Here is a 25098-nt window from a genome sequence, read left to right as displayed (position 1 = left end):
GATACGGTGACCTCTGACCGTGTCTACAGTTTAAATATCAAGTCATATAACTTCAGGCTAATTGAAGATATTTAACACCCAATGGATAATGAATCAACTCGGTATAGCTACAGCGGCTCACCTGACCCATAATTAAATCATGAATGTTGGCCAAGTAACTGGAATTCAGATTTAAGAAACAAAACATTAATCGGAGGATTACCATGCAGGCTAAGACTTCATTATTACTGTTAAAAGAGAAGAGGAAATCTACGAGTCTGGAAATAAAGCCTTAAGTAGATTTCGTTTTACGTTACGCCCTAAGCCTTTTGTCATGGCCAACACCTGTCTAGTAAGAAGAACGTAAGATACTGGTAGGAGAATCAAGAACACATAACCAGTTCCAGTACAAAGGACTGACCCTAATTCGCTTATGGTAATACTCAAACGGATGGCTTGGGTAGCAGCCCACGAGTGACTGCTGAAGCCTGCCCTTTTGGAAAAGGAAGTGTTTTACAACCGGAACTGAACCGTGCGGCCTCAAGATGGAGTTATACTCTCACCAATGCACTCACTTAAAAAAAAAGTTAAGTTGTTCCAATTGTTCTTGTTTTTTTGTCAACATTCAGTCCCATGTTTTTAGGATGCCCTAGCAATGCGACTCCCACCTCTAGGGGGAATGACACGGCGACTCCGCTGCAGAGACTAAAATCGGTTTGCAGGGTGCTGTATCAGACCACCCAAAGGTGCTGCCCACTGAGAACAAACACTACTGGATATTTTCACGTCTCTGTGAGGTACAGGCAGTTAGTATTAGCCACACTGTCTTAGTCTATAGCTAGGATATGAGTCCGGGAATTACAAGAGATTTAGCTAACAGCCTGGAGTATTTCACCAAGCCACCGTCAAAACTAAAACCCCAAAGCTCTCTTCAGGTTTTGACTCGCTGTATAGAAAAATACACTACATTTAGTGCGAAAGGCAAACTGCGACCCCGGAGGCCTTGCATTAACAAAACCTTAATTATGGCCGCAAGCAGGACCTGCTCCTAAATGGTTAAACAGAGCTGGCAGCCACTTTTCCCCGAGCTAAAAGAGAATCCGGGCTTCCCCCAAAGAGAAACCAGATGTTTTAACGGAGGGAAGACTGGACGACGGAGTCAAAGACGGTGGGAAGAACGTCACGTTGAACCGTATCTGCTTCGACAAAAGGCGCTCACCATCACCGGGCGCACACGGAGAACGGACCGAGCCCCAATCTGGACGATGTGCCAGTCGAGGAAAGCCAAACGCCGAAAGGTTCTAAACTCTCAAAGTTGAAATCTAGCTTACTCGCTTTAAAGTTCCCCGGAGTTTCAGAAACGATATCCATAAAGGCATTTCATTCAAACCCTTGCAAACATCGTACCTTGAGACACTTGAGTAAAGAAGGCAAAAGAGGCGCTTGGGAGAATTTGTGCTTCCACGGCGGCTGCAGCCTGATGACGTGCCCCAGCAGCGACAGCGCGGGCAGCCGAGAGGCGGCTCTGCCCATGCACTCGTTCATTTTGTCCAAGAGATGCTAAACATGGGAAAGAACAGGGGAAAGAGGTCTCAGTAAGGCAGCGGGGCGGGGGGGGGGGGTCGTCGAGGGAAATCCTCATGCGAATGCAGCAGGGGACACGGACAGAGGTAGCCGTGACGTATGCCAGTCCCCGAGTCGCGACGGACGGGAAGCAAAGGCCACGAAAGATCTTTAAAAATCACAGTGGCGCACCGAACACCGCTAAGTTTTGCCAGAGAGAGGGCAGCAGGCTGGCAAGTCCTGAAAATGGTCCCATGATACACATGTGCAAGTTGGGGGGGCCAGACTCCCTCCCTCCTTATTAAAGTACAAATAAGCTGCTTCTTCCCATAAGCGCTGGCCCCAAGCCTGTGGCAGGTTGTTGAAGCTGTGAGGGCATCCGGCTGGAAGCAGCTGCTTATGGTACCATAGCCCTCCCTGTCTACACAGTTTGGCCCCAAATATAAACTGGGTGGTCTAGAAATTAAAATTCAACAGAACAAAATACACTGGAAAAGCACACAACTGCAGGGTCCTCAAATCCTGGTGAAGCCACGAGCATAGAGACACTCAACACGCGGGGCTCCTGGGTTGCTCAGTTGTTGGGCAACTGCCTTTGGCTCAGATCATGACCCCAGGGTCCTGGGATCAAATCCTGCATCGGCCTCCCTGCTCGGCAGGGCATCTGCTTCTCCCTCTCCCACTCCCCCTGCTTGTCTTCCCTCAGTAACTCTATCTCAAATAAATAAATTAAATCTTTCAAAAAAAAAGAAAGAAACTCAACACGTCACCGTGCAACAGCAATGCTTTGTGAGCTGTTTTCCACCAAGAAAAAAATAAACACTAAGGAGCCCTGCACGAGCCTGGCGCTGGGCAACAGGACTCCACAATTAGGCCCATTAGCTGTCTGGACCCACAGATTTTCCCACACTGATTAGGTCCAAAATCCTACTCAAAGCATGGATTCAAAGATGGACACCTTACGGGTCAAGCTGTCATTGTACGATGACAGGAATGGAATTACAGGATTTCTTGGAATAGCAAGAGCTTAAAAACCTCTGGAACACGTTTCATTTTGTAAACTTCTCAGGACACATGGGTTCTGCCAATTGTTTTTCTCTGCAGCTGCAATCTGGGAACAGGATCGTCTGTGGCACGGAGAAGCGGAAGGAGCACGCTCTCGACAGACCGCACGGGCCAGGGGGTGCGCACAGAAGCTGTTGCACCGGCCAGGCCGGGCTGAGCAGCGCAGCCCTGACAGCCAGCGGTTACCTTGTCGTGAGGCTCTTGCAAGGTAGTCAGGATGTGCAAAACTGGCTGAGAATTCGTTTCCAGGTAATAATCCACCAAGGTGTTGACGAGCATCGGGCCACGGTCTGAACAGAGGAAAGGGGAAGAGTTATTTCCTTTAATATCCTCAACTCGCCTCACATGGCTGTCGGTCACGATATCCAGAAAGTGCTTCTTAATGCTGCCCAAAGTTACGTGACATTCTTTTTCTACCCGTTAATTCATTAAGGTTTAACAATAGGATGATACCAGATTAACCTGTCTGAACATCCGCGAAAGATTGCCATCTTTGATTATAAGATGGTAACCACGTCCACTGACAAGGGTTCAGAATGTGAAAGTACAGAAGACGAAAGTCCTCACTACCGGCCTCTCTCAACCCACTCTTCAGAGACCAGCATCCCTGAGTCTGGTCCACAGGCTTTCCAGACTTCTCCTCCTGGAGAACCACACACGTGCGCACGCGCACACCGAGCCCCCACGCCCACCAACACACAGTCTGAGCGCGTGTCTTCTTCCGCTTAACAACGTGTTGCAGACACCCTCCCGTGTGGGCTCCTCTGACCTTCTTCAGTCTCCCCACGGACCTGGGGCCCCACTGCTCGGCTCTACAAGACTCACTGAACCAGTCACTTACTGGTTTTCCCTAAACTTCACTCAAGGCTATAATGAAACACAGGCTTTTGTCAGTGGGACACACGGTACATGCTTTTTAATGGATGATGGGTACTTCCAAAAAGGCTGCATACTGATTTAGTCTCCTGCCAACAGCACCCATTTCTGTAATCAATAGTGGGTTTTTGTCAACCCAGTAAGCAAAGAAAGGTACTGTCGAAATTCCTGCCTCCCTAATTAAAGAGAGGTCCCACATTTTTACATCAGAAACCGCATACGTGATTTCCGCACGGCATTTGCTTGAAAATGCTCGATAGGGGAGCAAAGGAGGTGAGATGAAACAAGAAGGCAGTGACTTTGAAGCTGGGCCATGGGTTCATTATGTGATTCTTACTTAATAAGTCTGTGTGTCTATTTGAATATTTCCACAATCAAAAGCTTAAAGCACACAGAGTGAACCTGGCAATAGCTGCTCTTTTCTCAGTGTTTTAGAAACTCTCCTTAGAAGATGAAAACCAACATCAGGAGACCGTAGTCACCGCCGGGTCAGTCTCTTCTGATGCGCAGACGGGCGCGAATGGGCACGGCCCCGCTTACCAGAGCTGAGGTTCTCTTTAAAGACAGCTGTCACGTCATCGCGCACACTCAGCATGGGGGAGTCCAGCATGGACAGGAGCTCCCCGATATTCGCTTGCTGGGCCATTGTCTTACACGACTGCGCCACGCCGGGTCCGGGACGTGCACTAGCGACTCTGCGGGCTCTTCATTGGCGCCCCTGCCAGACTGAGAAAAAGGAAGACACACAGTGGGACAAAATGGCCCTGTTTCTCCCCATAAAAAATTGCCTGCAAGACAAGCCAGGGCATGTGTTCAATGCAGTGAAAAGCTTGTCGTCCAGAATTCTGCTGAGGAAAGAAGTCAGGGTGTGAGCATAATTCTACATCGCAAGAGGACGTCTATGGAACGCACCCACCAGAGAGAGACGGGGACACCGCCACCAGTCAGAACCGTCGCGGCAACTTAATGCCAGGACCACAGCACAGTTTTTTGATTCCTTCTTCTGACTCTGCCTTGGGGTTTGGCTAAGACTATGTTTCCATCTCAAATCATCAATCTAAAAACTAGAAGAGGGCGCCTGGGTGGCTCAGTGGTGAACTGTCTTGCCTTCGGCTCAGGTCATGATCCCAGGGGTCCTGGGATCAAGTCCTACATGGGGCTCCCTGCTCAGTGGGGAGTCTGCCTCTCCCTCTGCCTGCTGCTCCCCCTGCTTGTGCTCTTAATCTCTCTGTCAAATAAATGAATCTTTCAAAAAATAATCTTTCAAAAAATAAATAAATAAAAAGTAGGTGCAGCTATTCTCAGAGAAAACTAAAAACATACCATTTTCCTCTTGACACTCCCACCAATGCCGAGAAGCTGGTCTAGCTTGTTAGGTCACAGACCTTACATTCGATACCTCATTTGAACCGGGGACCACATCTCGGTATTTCACACAAACCCGTCGCCCCAGACATCGGTCACATTCAAATGCCACTGGTCACAGGCAAGAGGCACGAAACGGGGCACAAGGGTAAATCTGTCCCATTCAAAGACTCCATTCCTGCTGGTGGTGGAGTCACTGACTGATCTTTATACAAAAACAGCAGCTCATTCTCCAAGTGTCACTATCCATATTTACAATTACTTCTTTCTCTAAAGGTCTATTTTCAAAAAAACAAGCACAACCAAGGGCCATTAAGAGACAGACCTGCACATCCTTCGCAAACATTAGTGAATCCAGTCCTTACGCCAGTATCACGGGGCTGGTTCTTTGGTCCCCATTTCATGGGGCGAGAAACAGAAACGAAGCCATCTGCCTGGGGTTGCGAAGCTAGCAAGAGGCAGAACCAGAGAACTGAAATTTGAACCTAGATCTGCTCGACTACAAAGCCCTGAGCCCTTCGACATCAAGCAAACTCGTGGTTTTGATCCTTAAAGCAATTCTGTGAGGTAAGCAGATATCCTCTTCTACAAATGAGAATATGGAGAGTTGGAAAGGATAAATAACTTTGCCAAGGTCACCCGGTAAAGCAGCACTCGGATGGCTCAACTCCCAGGCCCAGGGCTGCATCTGTCCTTGGCGGCCATGTTGCTTCCTCCACGCTGCTCCAAGGGGCCCCAGGTAGCAGCCTCCCTGCTTCAGGCTGGGCCCAGACCACCTGGGGTGCCTCTTAGAAATGCAATGTCCTGGCCCATTCCACAACTGACGGTGGGGCTTAGGAACCTGCATTTTAACAAGCACCTAGGGAGGAAACATTATGCTAAAGAAAAAGCCCACTGAAGAGTTAAGAGCCTCCTACAAGAATGCCAAATTTAAGCACCAACGGCCCCAGAAACCGGTGAGTATTAACGATTATCTATGCTCTTGTTTAATGACAACCCTGCAACAGCCACTGACTTCCCTGTCCGTGAATCAGAAGTTCATGAGCGCAAAAAAAAAAAAAAAAAAAAAAAATTTTAAATGTTTACATGCATTTCTGATAGCTAATCATGGCGTACGAAGTTGCGGGCTCACACCTATGAATATAAATCTTACAGGTAAATCATGAAGGGCGTCCATTTCTGGTAAGATTTTCTTATAAAAGTTCAGAGCTGAAAATAGATAGAAATTTCACCTTGTGAGTTGGATTAAATTAATTTTACAAGTGAAGAAAATACCAACCTGTCAGGATTTATTGTCCACGGAGAGAATTAAATGAGAGAACATACACATACACTCAGTGCAAATAAAGACTCCAAGCAGGGCCCATAAAGTATCAGAAAGAAAACCAGTAAAAATCTTGGGGCCACCACTTTCAAGATGACTTTTTCATAGCATACTCATCTGGCTAGCCCTCACATTCCTTTCTTCTTTGGATTAATCACAAATGATTCTCGGGTTTAAAAGCATTTTTGTCCCTAAGTTTGGCTTTTGTTCCAGTAAAATTGCTACCTACCTAGTCTCAGTCTAGTGAGACTCTGAGTTTCTATTTTGTGTATTCAGAAGGCAGTAACGTCGGAGCTGGTCCCCAAATCCAGACAGCCCAGAACACAGGACAGGAGTTCCATTCCAAACAAAGACGGCACCTGTCCAGTCACCTGGCCACAGCCAGTGCTGGCCAGCTTGGGCTAGTTCGCTTTTCAGTCTGTAAATGTCATTTGAGTTGTCAAAGTCTGGTTTCTGGAGCCTGCTCCTTCCAGACACTTTATGGAAAGCAAAATTAAGGTTTCATTCTAAACCACATTGATGCATTTCTGGCAACAAGCTTTTCTCTTTGGTTCCAAAATTCTACCTTTCAACCACATTTTTTAATCCTCCCCAAAAATATAAATCTTGGGTTTCAGGTGAGGTTCCTCATGTAAGTGCCCCAAAGTTTAAGGATTCCGACATTCAAAAAGGTACTCCCCAAGAGTTTAATCGTGAGCTTTTAGAATCATTCCCATGAATGGAATATCTCTTCTTTTCAAACTCATTCAAGTATTTCTCGAGGGCTCCGTGCAGGGTGCTGAGAGGAAAGAGCGACTCAGCACACACAATGGAGACCTGCCGTGGGAGGAGGAAGCGGGCAGGGCTCAGTGGGTGCACCGAGTGGAGAGGGGGCCTGCTCAACCTGCACGTGGGGCTGGCGGGTGAGGCACACCCATGGTAGACACACTTTCCAGCCTGGGGAAGGTCGGCTGGGAAAAGTCACGTGAACGTGGGCACCACAGGCACGTGCAGCATCGACTTACAGCTGTGAAAGCCTCTTCCGTTCTGGAACAACCATGTACAGAACACAGCAGACAGGAGAGGCCGAAAGTCAATACCCAAGTTAGTACAGCTCCGTACCACACGTGCCAAAACAGCATTCCTCTAGGTGAGGGGTCACATGTCACACGACAGTCTACAGACAACACTACTCCCATAGGGAGCCATGACTTCCAACAGCCACTCCCACTCCAAAACCTGTCACTCCGCAGGTCTTCTGGATCTCAGGAAAACACACATCCACCAGTCTAAAGAAAACACTGCGGCGACGTCCTCAACTTCTCAGCTCTCACCCTCTCCTCTGATCTGTCAGCAAACCCCCTGGTTTTGCTATCCCCTCTGTTGTGGGCCCAGTCCAAGCCCCAACACCTCCCATCCTGCTCCCCTGTGATGCATCTGCCACCAAAACACCACAAAGACTGAAATATGGACATCAGAATCCATCCCTCTCCTGTTCAGAATCATGCAATGGCTTTCCAAGGAGGCACTAAGAGCCGAACCCCATGAATGGCCTAAAGGCTCCATGTGCTTCGACCAGCTATGAACCCCCCAGCCTCCATCTGCTACCTTCTGAGCCACTCTGCCCCATCATTTCTCTGCACTAGTCCCAGTGTCCCAAAAGCCAGGAAAACTGGTTCCTGCTCAAGGCCTCTGCCCTTGCACCTCTATGCCTGGAATGCTCTCTCCCATATCCTTGCACGGCTGACTGTCATTGCGGTCTCTGCTCAAAACGTCACCGTCTCTCAGGTCTCTCCTGACCACCCAATCAAAAGCAATAGGGGCATTGTTAGTGACCACCTTTGAATAAACCAAGTTTAAATTTTACAGCTGGTCATCAGATTCAACTGACCAGAATACTCGGTACGATCACAACATGCGGGGAAAATAGGGATTCACCCAAGTTTGACTTGAGTCCCTACATCTGGCCAACAACTGGCTTTGGTCTTTAGAATGTCTGAAACTTGAACTGTCAACTGCCTCCTTCGGCAGCATTTCTAGCGCCCCTAAGTGTGTGTGATCAACAACTACACGTCGTTACCATGATACCAAACCCACACAATGTCCGCAAGGTGCACAAGGCATGCGTCTAGAATACTGTGAAACATCTGAATGTTCACTTTTGAATAAAGGTAAACCGCTCTAGCTGTAACATCCAAGTTTTGTGTTTTATAAGTTGAAACTCTGTCAGTTTAAGTATAAATGTATACTGATGAGAACAATAAAAGCTCTTTTAGTTGATCAGTGTGACTTTTTTGTTCAAAAACAATCCAGAACCGGGGGGCCTGGGTGGCTCAATGGGTTAAAGCCTCTGCCTTCGGCTCAGGTCATGATCTCAGGGTGCTGGGATCGAGCCCCACATCAGGCTCTCTGCTCAGCGGGGAGCTGCTTCCCTCTCTCTATCTGCCTGCCTCTCTGCCTACTTGTGATCTTGATCTCTCTCTCTCTGTGTCAAATAAATAAATAAAATCTTTAAAAAAAAAAAATCCAGAACTTTCAAATGACTAAATATGTTAACTAGCAATATGAATACTAAAAATACCTTTACAAATAAGAGTAATTACTCTTTGTGCCAAATGTTTATAAAAATTTTAATGACAGATGGCTAAGAGAAAATTATATTTTAATTCTAAATTTTAAAGAATTATCTTGCAGCATTTATTACAAACAAAATAACCTTTTAAAACTGCATTTAACTTACAGTCTTAATTAGTAGTCTTTCAAGAAAGAGTCATATTTGGTAATATTTCCCATCTCATGAGGATGAATAAAAAATAAAATGTCAACCTGTCACCTCAATTTTATGACATGAAAAAATCCAAAATCACAAGTCAGCAGCAACCATGATAAATTATCTTCGAGCCAAACATAAAGAATATAAAGAAAACAATGTTAGTAAAAAACTGAAATCCTCCTAACACATTTATAGTCACTAATCAAATTTCTAAACAGACCTTACAAAAATGCCTTAGGAAGACAATGTCTTGTAGTTTTGTATCTGTGAAGACTAAGAATGTAAACAAAAAGCTTGTCAACATGACGGCCACAGGTCGTCAGCAATTATTAGCAGCTCGGGGCGCCTGGGTGGCTCAGTGGGTTAAAGCCTCTGCCTTCAGCTCAGGTCATGATCCCAGGGTCCTGGGATCGAGCCCCATATTGGGAGCTGTGCTCCACAGGGAGCCTGCTTCCTCCTCTCTCTCTCTGCCTGCCTACTTGTGATCTCTGTCTGTCAAATAAATAAAATCTTAAAAAAAAAAATTACTAGCAGCTAAAGACGAAGAATCCGTGAGGCTGATCCAACCTCTGAATCCCAGATACAGGTTCCCTCTAGAAAACAATCTGCCAGAAACTTCCCTAAATTACATCCCACTCTGTCCATCCTGCTCTAACCATGTCCAGGTTAGCGACAGGACTGCGCACGGCAGCTGGAGATGAGCGTCTGCTCAGCGTCACACACGTGACACGGTGACCACAGGAGCAATCTGGCTGCTAGTCCTAACAAAGTCACTTGCCTACAGGAAAACTCCAAACTTTACAAGTCTAGCTACTGAAATGTCACCCAGGTGCAGTACTGAAAAATGTGGAGTAAATTTGAGGTTTACGATGTGTGTTACTCAGCTGGGGCTCAATGACATGAACACAACCCCTTAACGCTGGGTTCAAGTCCACATCCTGTGGACTTCTAGAGAAGGGACAGTGGAAGTACACACGGAAACGATGGCAATGAAAAGTCACACTGAGGGGGCGCCTGGGTGGCTCAGTGGGTTAAAGCTTCTGCTTTCGGCTCAGGTCACGATCCCAGGGTCCTGGGATCAAGCCCCGCATCGGGCTCTCTGCTCAGCAGGGAGCCTGCTTCCTCCTCTCTCTGCCTGCCTCTCTGCCTACTTGTGATCTCTGTCTGTCAAATAAATAAATAAAATCTTTGAAAAAAAAAAAAAGTCACACTGAGAAAGCTCCACCTCCTCGTGCGAGAACGCTGCTTCGGCCTTCATATCCACCAAAGCCTCTTTATCTATGAAGGATATAGGCTGGGACCCTGAGAATCCTCCAATCCCTAGAAACTGTCACAGCGTATCATTCATCCCAAATGCTACTGAAGACAATTAATAAATAAAGCCAAGTGAAGACGTCAATGCTAATTCCCAGCTCCGGGGTCCTCAGCCCACGATGTCCGCGAGAACCGCGTTTACAGAACCGGAAGCACAGGCCCCGCCCAGAGCAGGTTAAGGGCTGCGGTGGAGAGAGCACAGGTGGATTTGCACAGCCGGGCTGGGCGCCTCTGCACTGGGCAAATGATGTGCTCCAACACAAAGTCTTCGATTTCGTTTAGGGTGAAAACCAAAGCTCACTGCCGCACAGAACTGGTCTGAGTCACAGGTCCGCAGGGTGCAGCTACACAACCTTGGGAAACTCAGCCAACATCTCAGCCCCATCCCTCATCTGTAAAATGGGGCTACGACGCAAGTGTCGCTGTGAAGAAGAAAATGAGTAACACATGCAAGGAAAGCGCTCCACACAGTGTCCGGCACTGAATGGGCACTTAATAAATCCTGGGTAATCTGACAAAGTACTTCATGCCACGGAAGAACCAGTTCCTAGCAAGTGGCTAAAACCAGAACTGTTCAATCCTGAGTGCAAAACACACACACGCACGCACACACACACACACCCCTGCACAACTGTCCAGGCGAGCACTTCCCTTCTGTCCTCTCCCACCACTGCACCGGTTTGTACCTCACCTGCTCTGGGGACAACTGGTGCTTCGGTTTCCAGTGCTGTCAACCTGGTGTCTTTCATGGTCACTGAAGGGAAAAAACACACGTAATGTACACGATAATCTTACAATGAAGTGAAATCCCAGAGGCACCCCGAGGGAGTTTAGGGTTCACCTGGCTCGACCTCCTTCCTGCTGCAGCCCTGACAGGAGTCCGGCCAGTTTCCACAAGAACGCACACTTACAACAGTGGGCGCACGTGCCTCTCTCTGTCTACATTTCTGAACAGCTGGTTGCTGGAAAATTCTCTTTATTGGGCTGAACTTGTAATCTCTGCCTTTTGTTAGCTGTTTACTGGAGCTGTAAACCAATGCGCAGGATGGGCTCTCGAGTCCTAGAGCTCCAAGGTACAAGCCCAGCTCTGCCACGTATTAGCTGGGCCGCCTCTGGCAGTTTCTCTCAGGCGCCTAACATCTGCCCTTGTTACTTCATCTGGCAAGTGAGAAGAAGAGCGGCCTCTACCTCAGAAGGCCGTGTGGGGTTACACAAGACGATGCCCCCAGGAGCCCTGGCATAGCACGGGGCACAGAGTCATCACCCAAGCAGCCCCGAGAGCAGGAACAGTGTCCGGCGCAAAGCACTTAGTCGGCCTCCCTCTGGTCGCCACCCCCATGCTCCCCTCCCTCCCTACAGCCCCGCCTCTCCTGCCTCCCCACTCCCAAGCTAAGCATTCACCCCTAAAATCTCAGCTTAAACATTTGTCCCATCATGCCTGGGTGGCTCAGTCGGTTGAGCATCCGACTCTGGGCTTCGGCTCAGGCCGTGATCTCGGGGTCGTGAGATCGAGCCCCAAGTAAGGCTCCGTGCTCGGGGGAGTCTGCTGGAGACTCTCCCTCTGCTCTTCCTCCCACTGGCACATGGGCGGGCACGTGCGCGCTCTCACTCTCTCTCAAATAAATATATCTTTAAAAATATATATTTTTTTGCCCCATCAGAGAAGGCTTCACTTCCCTCCATTCCCATGCCCCAGACTAGGTCAGGTCCCCCGTCATATTTGCTTATCAGCCTATATTTCTTTGTGTCACTTACCACAACCCAATTAAATAAGCGTAATTAGTTACTGAATACGTCTCCCTCACTGGCACAGCAGCTCCGCCCAGGGAGAGGGAGCAGCTCAGTCAGTGCGGCAGGTCTAGCAGCCGCCACGGTGTCTGACTGCATGGAAGCCGTTACACAGTTCTTAAATAAACGTATGAGGCTGAATCCTGCCCTCCAAACAGCACGACCTTCATCTGATCCCTCCACAGGACAAGCATAAAGTATTTGTGGACAGCTCTCATTTCTCTCCCTTCTTCCTCTCTTTACCGTATTTCCTATCTAAATGATCTCCTAGTAAATAACCATGTTATATACGTCTCTACAAATACGTTCCAATTCGCCTTTAAAATGTGGGCCGTTCAGCCTGTTTTTAGGGACGGTCTGGCCACGAGATGGTAAGTTCCATGAGGACAGGAACCATCTGGTCCCCCAGTGGATACCCCGGGCCTACTGCAGCATGTGGCCCTCGAGAGGCAAAGACACCGTGCACGGTCCAGCAAAGGTTTCAGCAACGTCTCTGGTCACCCATCCAGTGTGGGAGGCAGAGGACGGAAGCTGAGCCTCGGGCACCGTGTCGGTCCAGCGAGTGAGCACCGGCAAGCCGACAAGCCCTTCACTACACTACGATGCTCAAAGCCCAGTTCGAGAATGGAACAACTCTCTCACTATCAAAATCTCGTGCCCCAGACAACGGGTAATTACATCTCCCTGTGAGCACACTTTAGGCATTAAACAGCAGCGGGTCTTGGTGGCATACTCCAACTTTACGTCCACTGCTGGGAAGCAAAGGGCCAACCAGATCATTCAGACAGGGAGTGCCTGCCTGGCCAGTCAATGAAGAAAAGAACTAGAAGGGCGCCTGGGTGGCTCAGTGGGTTAAAGCCTCTGCCTTCGGCTCAGATCATGATCCCAGAGTCCTGGGATCGAGCCCCGCATCGGGCTCTCTGCTCAGCAGGGAGCCTGCTTTCTCCTCTCTCTCTGCCTGCCTCTTTGCCTACTTGGGATCTGTCTGTCAAATAAATAAATAAAGTCTTAAAAAAAAAAAAAAAGAAAAGAAAACAGAAGAACGAGAATTACAATACAGATGCCTCTGTTACCCAGGACCTCAACATCAGCTGCTGGTCCAGCGGGTCACGCAGACTTTCTGCTACAAGTCATCCTAGTTGGATCTTTTACCTGAAAAGGAACATCCAAGGCAAGGCTAACGCTGGGACATACGCGAGAGGAGCTCTCACAGCCGCCCAGCCAAGACCGCCGTCCTAAACAAAGGGACTGGCCCAGGAAATCAGAACTTTTTTTTTGTCCAAGGCTCAACATTAAGACTTCTTAAATTCTTTATCGCTAGGCCAAATAACAGTTAATGGTAATAAACAGTCATCAGTCTAAGGCTGGCTTGTCAAAGGCTACTTGCATTATTTATATTTTTAATTGTTTATTTACTTACTCACTTATATTTAGATCCTGCCCTCTGGAGTACTACTAGCTAAAATCACTCTGGTCAGTCAAGTGAGATGTGACCTTGAACTTCTGATAGGAAGTGAGGAATGGGACGCCTGGGTGGCTCCGTGGGTTAAAGCCTCTGCCTTCAGCTCAGGTCATGATCTCAGGGTCCTGGGATCGAGCCCCGCATCGGGCTCTCTGCTCAGCAGGGAGCCTGCTTCCTCCTCTCTCTCTGCCTGCCTCTCTGCTTACTTGTGATCTCTGTCTATCAAATAAATAAATAAAATCTTTAAAAAAAAAAAAAAAGGAAGTGAGGAATGAAGAAGGCCCTCCTCGAGGACCGTACCCCTAAGGGGCGTGGCAGGGAGCACCTATCAGAGCCTAACAGGATCACGCCACACTCTTTTCCTCAAGAGCCAAATTAAAGAAGAAACATGCCCCCAGATCGAGATTTTTCCTCTTTCATATCTGACCCAAAAGCTGTGTTCTCACCTAAAATCGACACTGTGATGGCACTTCCTACCAGCAGCCTTTTTGAATAAATTAATAAATAAATAAACAGTGGGTGGGTTTGAAGAAGAAGAGGGTTCTGTGCTATTAGTGATTTGAGGTTAAAGAGCACAGGTCAGGGCACCTGGGAGGCTCAGCTGGTTAAGCATCTGCCTTCGGCTCAGGCCATGATCCTGGAGTCCCGGGATTGAGTCCCACATCGGGCTCCCTGTTCAGCAGGGAGTGTTTCTCCCTCTGATCTGTTGCGTCCCATGCTCTCTCTCTTTCTCTCTCTCTCTCTCAAATAAATAAATAAATCTTAAAAACAAAAACAAAAGGCACAGGTCAATTTGTTTTCATAGTTCACCTTAATTTGATTCTTAAGCTGTTTGCAGATAGCTGGCTTATATATGTAGGATTACACATGAATTTAACACGACAGCTTCACAGCCACGGACAGTTGTCACTGGCAGGACCCATACACATGTTTTCACATCTCTCTGTGCTGGGCCAGACGCAGTACAAGCCGTGAGAGGTCTAAGAGCTATCTACCTCTTTATGAAACGCTAATGGTAGACGCAGAAAATGCTCTCACAAAGTATTTTATCTGAATATCAGCTGCACGTCCAGACTTTTGGAAAGCCAGTACTGTGTGTGGCCTTCTGTCCTAGGACTCCCCGGAACTGTACACCACATGGCCTGAGATTTTACGCACACCTGTCTACGACGAATACAGGCAGGCAGATGCCCTTCGCAGTAACCTGCTGTCCCTACCCGGGTTTTTCATCTGTACATTCGAAGACAATCCAGATAAGGTTCAGGCACAGACTATTTCAGTATCAAGCGCAGGATAGGCAGAACAGAACCATCCCACCATTATGTTAATAACAAAGGTGACAGTAATAATCACACACTAGGACACTACTGTGCTCGGCTCCGGCTCAGTAACGGACTCAGGTGATCTCTTAGGACAATATTCTGTCAAGTGAACCAAGCCACCTTCAGCACAAAAGCATCCAAAAAGGGTAAGATACTAGCTCCAATTCCCTCTTCCCACAGACACACAGAAAGAGAAGCGGGTAGGAAACACCACTCTGTATGTCAGAGGGAAGCAGCTGATGGCGAAACCTGCCAGAGTGTGTCGTCGTGGGGGACTTCCACGGTCTCACAGCTGCAGGCCCTCTCAAGGTCACACGAACTGGGGCAGGGGAGCTCCAGATTTGCCATTCAGAATTTTTTGCCACCAGGGACCTTGAAGGACAACTTGCTGAAGCTTATACCCTATTTCGAAGGTGAATCTTGTCAAACCTGCCTGCAGGGACAGAGCTTGATTTCAGTAAGATATCGCTCTTCTATAAATGTTCCTTTTAGCCTGAACAAAATTATTTACTGAGAAAATAAGGTCAGACAGATACCATGTATGCTTCAAAGAGTCACTCTACAAGCTTCCCCTAAAAGAAATCTGAGCAAACTGTTAAGATTTCTTTAAGTTTCAAGTCCATGGAACTAAAATAGAAATACCGTAGGGAATAAGGGCACAGGGTTTGACTGAGTCTAGGACAGTGGATCCAAACGCCGTCCTCGCACCAGCAACAGCAGCATCACCTGAGGATTTTTAGAAATGCACTTGGACCTCGCACCACACCGCTGAATCAGAAACTCGGGGGTGGGGTCTTCTGGGTCATTCTGATGTCCACTAAAGGCTGAGAACCACTGGTCCAGGAAGAAAAAGGATGATGCCAAGAAACACTAAAAACATGTATTTAATAAATAATTTTATAAATACTCTGAGGTTCACAAGGGAAAAAGATACATAGTGCATAAACCTTGGAAAAAAGCCCAGTGGAATTCTGCCAGGTGCTGAAGGTACCAACACAGACTGAATGCCAGGCCTGACAAGCATTTAGCAAGTTCCACACCTGAGATCTCCACTTCTGATTTTTTTTAATGTGGCATTTAAGGTTGAATTCCCAGGGAAGTGTAAAGAATCTTTCAATATAAAAATTTAACAAAAGGATTTCTAATACAAACAGCACACAAGTCCACATTTAAAAGGCTTGGGTCTTTCCTACCTACCGGTTTAAAAAAATAAAATTGTTTTTAATAAAGCCCAAGTCCATTTTTAAGAGGAGCAATCTACCTAGAATAATCAGTTGGGGGGCGCCTGGGTGGCTCAGTGGGTTAAAGCCTCTGCCTTCGGCTCGGGTCATGGTCCTGGGGTCCTGGGATCGAGCCCCGCATCGGGCTCTCTGCTCAGCAGGGAGCCTGCTTCCCTTCCTCTCTCTCTGCCTGCCTCTCTGCCTACTTGTGATCTCTGTCTGTCAAATAAATAAAATCTTTGGGAAAAAAAAAAGAAGAAGAATCAGTTGGGCTACAGGCTGGGTCCATAAGTTCCTGAATGAGTCTGTATGAACCGTTTGATAGCAATGGGATAGGAAGGGATACTTGGTTCAAAGCTTCCCACGGATCTTCAGAGGGGAACTGAGGCCCCCCAAAAGTTAAGAACCACTGACCTATGAATGAGCTTATGAGATCAGCAGTTCATGTCGTTTATCAACGTGAAAGATGAAACGTTTGGGCTCTGAAGTCAACCAAGAGGGTTCAGATCCCAGCTCAGAAGCTGAATAAGTGACCTTAGGCCTGTTTCTTTTATCTCCCTATCCTATCCTCTCTCTTAAGGCTGTGGGGAGAGTTCAAGGGCATCAAGCATGTCAAATGCTTAGCACAGTACTAGCCACGTAAGTACTCACCAAATAAAAAGGCTTATAACAGTACTGCTACTGAGCAAACTGTATTGCTGGGTCCATAAGGCTTAGCAGTCTCTCCATGTAACAACCTGTACGTGAAACATTGATAAAACCATTCGAGAACTTAAAATGGATACACTGCATTTGCTACTGTGCTCCAGGAACCACTCAAAGTAGCACAGGTCTTACCGAATGCATGCAGACGTTAAGGTCACCACATCTGTTCTTCCTTATCACTCCCTACTGGGCTTTCCATCACCACCAGAAAGACAAAATTGTTCCTTGTTACTCAAATACTTCATGGTGTCTTTACTTTAGAAAGTGATCTGTGAGTTCTAGGCCAGTAACTACCATGCCTTGTTTTGTATCAAAGCTAGGTTTTCAAGGCACTTTACTCATTAGATGACATTCTGATTCATTCATCTGTTACCTTTTGCTACTTTCCTGGACAGAACAAAAGTTAGCACTGCACAAGGGACAAGAAGAAACTAGCAAGGTCCTAACATCATATGCCTTTTTTATATAAAAAAGAGTATTCACCATTGGGGGGGGGCTCTTTTTTTATTTACCCTCTCAAAAAACCCACATATTAGGTATTGAATGACTAATTTCTTGTAACTATAGGCTTAAAAAGTATATCAGAGAAAGAAAAATCCCAAATTGCTGAGAGGAGACCTCTTTCAGACCAATTTCAATGGTGAAAAATTAGTATTGTCTTGCAAACTAAATTCTACTAAGCACTGAGGGGAAAAACTCCAATGTGCATGTATGCTAATTAGACACTTTTTTTAAAGCAAACAGCTACAGGTTTGAATGTTATTGAGTACATTTTGCTTTCATGCTTAATTTCAGCTACTTATATGACAAACAAAATTAATCTCCCAAAGAGAGACTTATAATATAATGAACTTACAGGGAATTACCTTTTTAAAGAAATCATGTGACATAAAGGAAAGGACAAACAAGTCATCACTCAACAGGTCAGGCTAAGAGTCACCAATTTGCTTAGTTATTATAAACCCATTAACACTTGGATTCAATTTACTCAGAATGTTTAGCTGAAGCCCCGGGAGGACTTGAAATCCCAGAAATTTATCAGAAATCATCTAATTCACAATTCAACTCTCTTATCTCAAAGATGAAGAAACTGAAACTCAGAAAACTTCAATGGCTTTTGAAAAGTCAAAAGCTATTCGATTTTTAGGAAAAGCTTAAAATGGTTGATGTGTTGCTGTTTCAGGTTCATCTGCATGCAAGAGTGTACAATTAATTCCAGGAAAAGCTAATTTTAGTCAGCTATGGCTCTGGAACTGGGAAAAGAACATCCCTGTGCCCTAACAAAGGATGAAAGAAGAGAGAGCTGCAAGATCAAGTCAGCTGTAATTCAGAGCCCAAAACTCACCCACCACTACCCACACCAGAGTTTAGAAACTATTTTAGGAAATGTCTCTGCAATACATTATACATTAAAGGAAAAATAGCCAAATTGATACTTGAAACCACTGGTCTTCAACTTCCGATGTACATGAGAATCACCTATGACTTCTCAAAATATATTTCCAGGGTATCCTTGAAGACCAAATATGTAGGGTCACCTACTACGAAGCCAGGCATCTGTGCATGAGGGCTCTGATGAACATTACTGCTTTGAGATCTCTTGTGTCCCCGCATTTTCATTATTCAGTAAACACTACATAGACAGGTATGTGTCTGATTTGTCCTGTAAGACTCCTCAGTTTCAGCTCAGAACTGAAACCAAGCATGCACAAAAGGCATCAGGTTACACCACAACAGCAGCCGTCCAGGATATCTTTGCTCTTAGCCCAGGGAGGGAGAGTGCAACTGAGTCACAGGACTGGCCGCGCTCCAACTTAACCGAGATAAGTGAGAAAGCTGTAGCCGCCTAAGAATCCAACCAGGAATTTAGAAACATACCAAGTCTTTATGACACCAGGAAATGCATGAAGTGAAGAAAGCTTACATCATCTACCCTTCCAGGCACGTGATGTAAGAGTGTTTTGGATAAGATATTAACTTTAGTAAGAGGATATTTTCATTTTACGTCTTCTATAAATACCCTTTAAGTTTACACCAGGTGGTTGGAGGAAGATTCTGCAGCTCCCCAGGGCAATAGCGAAGAATGTTTCAGTGTTTCTGAGGAGCCTCATTTGCCTGATGCATGACTGTTACAGGGACATTTCCCTGCACAACCTTAAATCAGCTTTCGCATTTGCATATTCCAGGTTTACTCAGGAATGTTCAACTTAAGAATCACAGGTGGTTGTTCGGTAAATCAAGGGCTCCCAGAAGATTCGGTTTTATGATGCTTCCTGAAATTTACAGCTCCACTTTGCCAGCATGTTTGAATTCAGATGACTCCAAGTTGATCCCAAAATTATAAATCAAAGTATCTCAGAAGAGTATTATTCTATTTTAGTACTTTTACAGCTTACTCTGTGTAAAGTGAAGCGCTATTTCTACGCTTTCCATAAAAAAACCGGCAAGGATTTTAGTAGGCCTTCTTTCTGCCGTAAACGCATCAGTTTTCCAAAAACATCAAACACTTGCCAGCCTAGTTTAGACTATCGTATTTTGAAGCGCAACACCGCCATCCCAGATAAGGCTAGCGTACATGCACCTACAGCTATATACCTGTACAGCTAAGGTATATAAGCAGACGTACCCCTCTTCAAAATTACACACGCACGCGCACGCACGCACAGGCACTTGCACAAACTCCGGCCAACTGACGAACACAACGCCAGGCTGGCTTTGGTCAACGAACAGATAAATGAGAGTAAAAACAGGTGAATGCTGAGTGTAAATCATGACAGGAGCACAGTCTTGGAGCCCTCGGCATAGCCCCAGACCCCGACTCCAGCCCTGGCTCAGATCCTCGCAGGGGTGTGACCTTGGGCAAGTAACCCTAATCTCTCTGGGCCTCCGTTTCTTGACCAGGGAAATGGAGATGTTCACAGTGGCGGCCTCTTCCCTCTGTCGCAAGCACTAAAGGAGATGATGGCTGCAAAGCGCTTCCCCAGTGAGTACTCCAGACCCGCGAGCTGTGGTTATTAGGGGGACCGCGCCCCTCCCCCAAGCAGCCCCACCCCCAAATCCAAAACACACGAAGCAAAACTCTTCAACAGGAAACACAAAGAGCTTTAATTCTACAAGCTCTCCCGGGCCGCGGGCTCTTCATCCTCCAGTTCCTCAAATGAATGAATGAGCGTCTAGGAGTGGCTCCGCACATAGCTGTCTCGAGGCTCCCCTCTGCTGACTTTAAGGTAACTGTCTTTCACCGTCAATTAAACACCCACAAGCGCACCCGGAGAGAGGCCCCTAGTCCTGCCGGTTCCAGCGGGGACACCGAGTCCAGGCGAGTCTCCGATGCCCACAGGCGGCCTCCATTCATTCTCCTCCCCACCCCTGACCCCTCTCCTGAAGCCCCAGGACCAGCCGCCCTCCCCCCACCGGCCCTTCCCCTCCGGCCAAGGGTCTCTCCCCTGCCCTCCGCACCCCGCGAGAACCTGTCACCCCACCAAGTCAGGGGCTGGCGAAGGGGCCCACCTCACCCCTGCCCTCGGCACGGCGCCCCGGGGGTGCAGCCGTCCCCTCCGCCGCCGAGGAGGGGCGAAGTGCGGGCCCGGCCCGCCTCTCCTCCGCAGGGACTCGCCAGCTCTGCGGGGCCCCGCCAGAGATAGCGCGTAATAAGAGGGAGGGGAAAGCTCTCCGAACACCCCTTCCCGGGGTTCCCTCTCCAGCAAGTGAGCCCCTTGCCCCAGCCCCTCGGGGCCTCCCGGACCGGGGTCATGGTGCCAGGGCTGCCCCGAGAAGCCCCCATGAAAAGAACGGGGAGACACCCCCATACTCACCCACCGTCTCCTCCCCCTCAGCTGTTTACCTCACAGTTCCTCCAGCCTACAGGGCGCCGCCATCTTGGACGTACAGCACCTCCCCCCGTCGTGAAAGGTCCACGGCCGCTGCAGCCTCCGCCACGAAAAAGAGTTCCCAGTTGGGTCTCGCTTCCCTCTCGACCCCAGTGACAGATGACCGCAGCCTGCAGCCCCGTTGGACGGAAGAGGCCGTCCTGTTCATTACTGATAATGCGGGTCCGTCGAGAAAGGACCCAGGAGAGTTTGGAAGGTAGGGGGGCGGGGACGGGCGGAGGGATCCCGAAAGGAGGCTGCTGAGAGATCTTGTGACTCCGAAGGAGGCGAAAAGAAGGGCCGGCGCGGCGGGAGGAGCCACGCGAGGGAGCGAGGGGCGGGGCGGAGGTCACGTGCCAGGCCCGGCGGGAGGGGCCGTGCAAGAGGCGTAAACAAGGTGGCGGGGCTGGGTGTGGTTGGGGAGCCTGCTGCCTCCTTGTCCCGCGCCGTTCCTGCCCTTGCAGACCCGGGCGCCCCGCTGGGGTCTCTCTCTGCCCCGCCGCAGAGATGCGAGCCTGTTTCCCAAAGAGCCGCTGGGGCCCGCGTGGGTGAAGGGTCCGCTTTGGAGCTTTGGAAGAGTGGCAGCTCGCCCAGGAAAGGAGGGAAAACGGCACCGGGGCAGCTTCTTTCCTTTGCAGAATATTTGCAGGAGCCCACCTTGCTAACACTACAACGTGGTCAGCACAGCTGTGGGAAACAACGACCCCGATCAGAGCAGACAGCTTTAAAATAAGCAGCCTTAATTCCGTTCCTTCTACTTAGCTATGTGAGCCTAAGTCTGGAAGCCCTCAGCCTCAGTTTCCTCTTCTGTGAAATGGGCTGATAGCCTTCCTGAAGTGAGGAGGCAAGTCCCACGCACAGGAAATGCTCGACAGGTGCTGTTCTTCGTCAGAGGCGGGCGCAGTAAGCGCTCTGACCCATACAAACAGAGGGAGAGAGCAGAGGGAGAGATGAGTCTAAGGGGGGGGTTGCAAGGTTTTTTGAAGGAATGGGCATCTGCTGGAGTTTTCAAGGAAAGATAGGTTTCTATGACATGGAAATGGAGAGGTGGTTGGAAGGAAAAGGGCATTACAGGCCAAAAGCACCAAGGAATCAAGAGCCTGGAGGCAGTAAATGCTGGGTGACTTGGGGAATGGCAGGTTTTGTCATGGGAACGAGTTGGGTCACAACGCAAGTCAGCCTGTGATTTAAGGGGCCAGGTGCCAGACACCACGGTGGGTGCTGTCAGAATTCCAAGGGGCCTAGCGGGGTCCTGAGTAGGGCGGCTGCTAGCTTGTATGGCGCCTTTGTGAGAATTAGAGACACCCCTTCTGGGCCCACAGCTCATGTGAGCAGAGCCCAGGACGTGTTTCAGCTCCTGCCCTCCTACTCCCAACCCTCCTGGAGGCCCTTGCACAGTGCACAACCTTTATAACCATGCTGACTTACAGGGGAGATGGGCATTGAGCTGGGGATTCATCCAGTCTAACATGCTGAAGGAGGCATTGGGGGCAAAGCCAAGAGTTCTTGATTCAAATTTGAATGTAGGTTTCTGTCACTGTACCAACTAAGTTAGCGTTAGTTTTCCTCATCCACAGCATGGAGAATAATAATGACTGCCTAGTTGGGATTTGAGGCTGAATCAGTGAGACACGAAGACATAACTAGAGTAAAACCTGCTTCAATACATGTTACTTTTGTTTCTGTGTTAATTGTGCTCATGGCCAGCATCCATCACTCCCAGGACCTGGTCCACCAAATGCTAAATTCAGTGTAGCCACCAGAACACAATCAGCTTGGGGTCCAGAGATGAAAAGGTTGGGGGAGAATAGGAAGGATTTGATTTCTCCCATTTCCACCAGTCCACAAACCATCTTACAGGAACGGACTCCTGCCTTTGTATTCATACCAGGTCAGGGACCCAAGTGCATTTGGAGATTACTGAGTCTGGTGATTAGAGTGCTCAGGTTAAGGGGTGGAATCGGGGGGGGGGGGGGCACTGTTCCAGAGCTCTGACCCAGGAACCTCCCTCCCTACCCCCAGTTTCCCTTGGCTCTCTGACCTCATCCTGCTGGAATGTTCTCCGTGGAAGGGAGCAGTGATCCATGGAGCTCATCAACTGCTGGCCCTCAAGGGGGCCCTAACCACATTCTTACTGTTTATACAGTGTCTGGAAGAAGAATGGTAATTGTTCTCTCAATATGGACCACCAGAGGTTTGAGAGAAGAGGCCAGAGAGAACAGGCAGAGGCAGTCCGGCCACCACCCCTTGCCACTCTCAGTTCGGGCTGCCTGGATATTTTCTCCTTCTCTGGGATTAAGTTTTGTCATTTGCTGAATAGGTGTTAATCAGACCACTACCTTCCAGGCGGCACCCTGGAGCCTCCTTGCGGCAGGAGCTCCCCAGCTGGGCTTTCTCCACCAGTCGTGGTCTGCCTGTCAGTGTGACAAGAAACAAAGGAGCTGAGCCCGTGTTGGCAGGGGGTGCTGACTCTATGCATGTGATAGCCATCCACTACACTTGCCTGGGCAGCGTCTCCCCCTCCCCATCCTGGGGCCACCACAGCACCACCCTCGAGCCACAGGCACCTGGGCGCAGCAGCCTGGCCAATCCCAGATCTCCATCCTCTAGCCAAAGTGGTTGGCTGTTGGACATGTGACTTGAGCTGGACCAATCAGGGTGCTTCCCTCGGTCTCTATATGGATGCAAAGAGAGATTGTGCCCCGAAACCAGGGTGAGGAAACTGTGACCCTCCGCTTCCCCGTGTCCTACATCAAGCCCTGAGAGAAGTCCAGCCAACAGACGGAAAAGACCTACATGGCAACAGCAACAGAGATGGAAAAAGAAATCTGATTTGCTATCTCCTGAGTTTTCAGAGTCCCCGGAGGCTGGATTCGCGCTGGCCTCCCAAGTGCCATGAGGCAACAACTATTTTGGCCGACGCTAGTTTTGGGTATAGGTTTCTCTCTTCTGCAAACAGAAGGCCTCCCAGGTGCAATGAGATCTGAAGGCCTTTGGAAGGACACCACTAGTACAAAATACTTCTCCCTCATCCGCTGGCGTGGTCCTCTTGCATGGACTTTCAGCCCCTCGCTGTCTAGCCCTGTGTCCAAAAGATGAAGACGATACATGTCTACACACATACCTCTAGGATTTTACACCTATGTATGCGTGTACTTTTAACTTATGTAAATGGTTTATGTCTCAGATGGCAATCTGTCTCTTACATTTTTCCCCCACTCACCATTGTTTTGAATCTCATTGCTTTGTGTTCGTGTAGCCAGTAGCTTTAAACTGCTGACAGTTATTCAGGGATGCAGATCTAACCTGATCTACTCTTCACTCTCCCAGGGAATGACACCCACAGTGCCACCAGAAACAACAGAACATCACTGTCCTTGTTCCCTTATGGATAGGGCTGAGAATTGGCGGGGGGGGGGGGGGGGGGATGCCTATTCTAGGAGTAGAACTGGTGGGCTGACTTTTTGTTGTTGTTGTTTTTAGAGAAATTGTTTTAGCTTTATTGGGATATGATTGGTATACAAGGAATTGCACACTTGTAATTGTCTGTGTCCGGATGCTCGTGGACATATGCATACAGCCGTGATACCATTGCTACAACCAAGGTACTAAACATATCCATCACCTCCAAAAATTTTGCACCGACTTGCCACCAAATTGTTCCCCAGAAGGACGGCCCCAGTCTACTTCCACTAGAAGTCCACGGTAGTGCCCAATTCCCTGCCAATGCTTGGCATTGCCTAGCTCTTTCCTTTTTTCAGCGTAATAGGGCTTTAGTGACATGTTCTTGTTTTAATTTACATTTCTCTATTAGTGAGATTGAGCATTTCTTCACATTCTTGTTAAGCTTGTGGGTTTCTTCCTCTATAAATTGCTGATTCTTATCTTTTGACCATTTTCGCAGTAGAGTTGGTAGAGTTACTATCTTTCCCGTGTTGATCTGTGGGAGCACCTTCCCTGTTCTAGCAACATGCCCCTTGTCGGTTACAGATACTCCCCGTGTCTCCCGCAGTCTGTTAGCATCCTAATGACTGTACTGTATTTCATTGGAAAGGAGACATTAATCCCGATGTTATCAAATTCATCTCCTTTTTTTTTTTTTGAGACTTATTCTTTGGGTTTTTGAGGTTTTGTTTAAGAATGCCCTTTCCAGGGGCGCCTGGGTGGCTCAGTGGGTTAAATCCTTTGCCTTTGGCTCAGGTCATGATCCCAGGGTCCTGGGATCGAGCCCCGCATCAGGCTCTCTGCTCAGCGGGGAGCCTGCTTCCTCCTCTCTCTCTGCCTGCCTCTCTGCCTACTTGAGATCTCTGTCTGTCAAATAAATAAGTAAAATTAAGAAAAAGAAAAGAATGCCCTTTCCAACCCTTGTCTTGGTCAGAAAGGAAAACTGGCCCCAGGTATGCAGCACAAAAACCAGGTTGTTCAGTGAGGCCAGAGAGGCCCAGAAGAGTGGGGATCCTAGGTCTACAGCCCAGCTGTATGGCCTGGAGAAGT

The 25098-nt window shown here is 48.2% G+C and overlaps 1 protein-coding gene across 3 annotated transcripts in view; it reads right to left on the bottom strand.

Annotated features, from left to right (window-relative positions):
- The window catches only part of TSC1 (TSC complex subunit 1), a 48886-nt gene extending 28067 nt beyond the window's left edge, over window positions 1–20819 (bottom strand). Inside the window, exons 1-5 of one of the 3 annotated variants that reach the window (XM_046022346.1) lie at window positions 20551–20819; window positions 10930–10992; window positions 4024–4209; window positions 2794–2897; window positions 1387–1539 (exon numbers count right to left, since the gene is read on the bottom strand). In XM_046022346.1, coding sequence (XP_045878302.1) covers window positions 1387–1539; window positions 2794–2897; window positions 4024–4129 — 363 coding nt within the window. In that variant the 5' untranslated portion in view covers window positions 4130–4209; window positions 10930–10992; window positions 20551–20819. Of the gene's footprint in view, window positions 1–1386; window positions 1540–2793; window positions 2898–4023; window positions 4210–10929; window positions 10993–16681; window positions 16734–20550 lie in introns of those variants that run through there. The other 2 variants (XM_046022345.1, XM_046022347.1) reach the window with 2 other exon arrangements.
- Window positions 20820–25098: the final 4279 nt, after the last annotated feature.

This window comes from Meles meles, chromosome 11, assembly GCF_922984935.1.
Source record: "Meles meles chromosome 11, mMelMel3.1 paternal haplotype, whole genome shotgun sequence".
Taxonomy (NCBI): Eukaryota; Metazoa; Chordata; class Mammalia; order Carnivora; family Mustelidae; genus Meles; species Meles meles.
The sequence above is the reverse complement of the archived record's forward strand: the minus strand, read 5'-3'. Positions and strand labels throughout refer to the sequence as shown.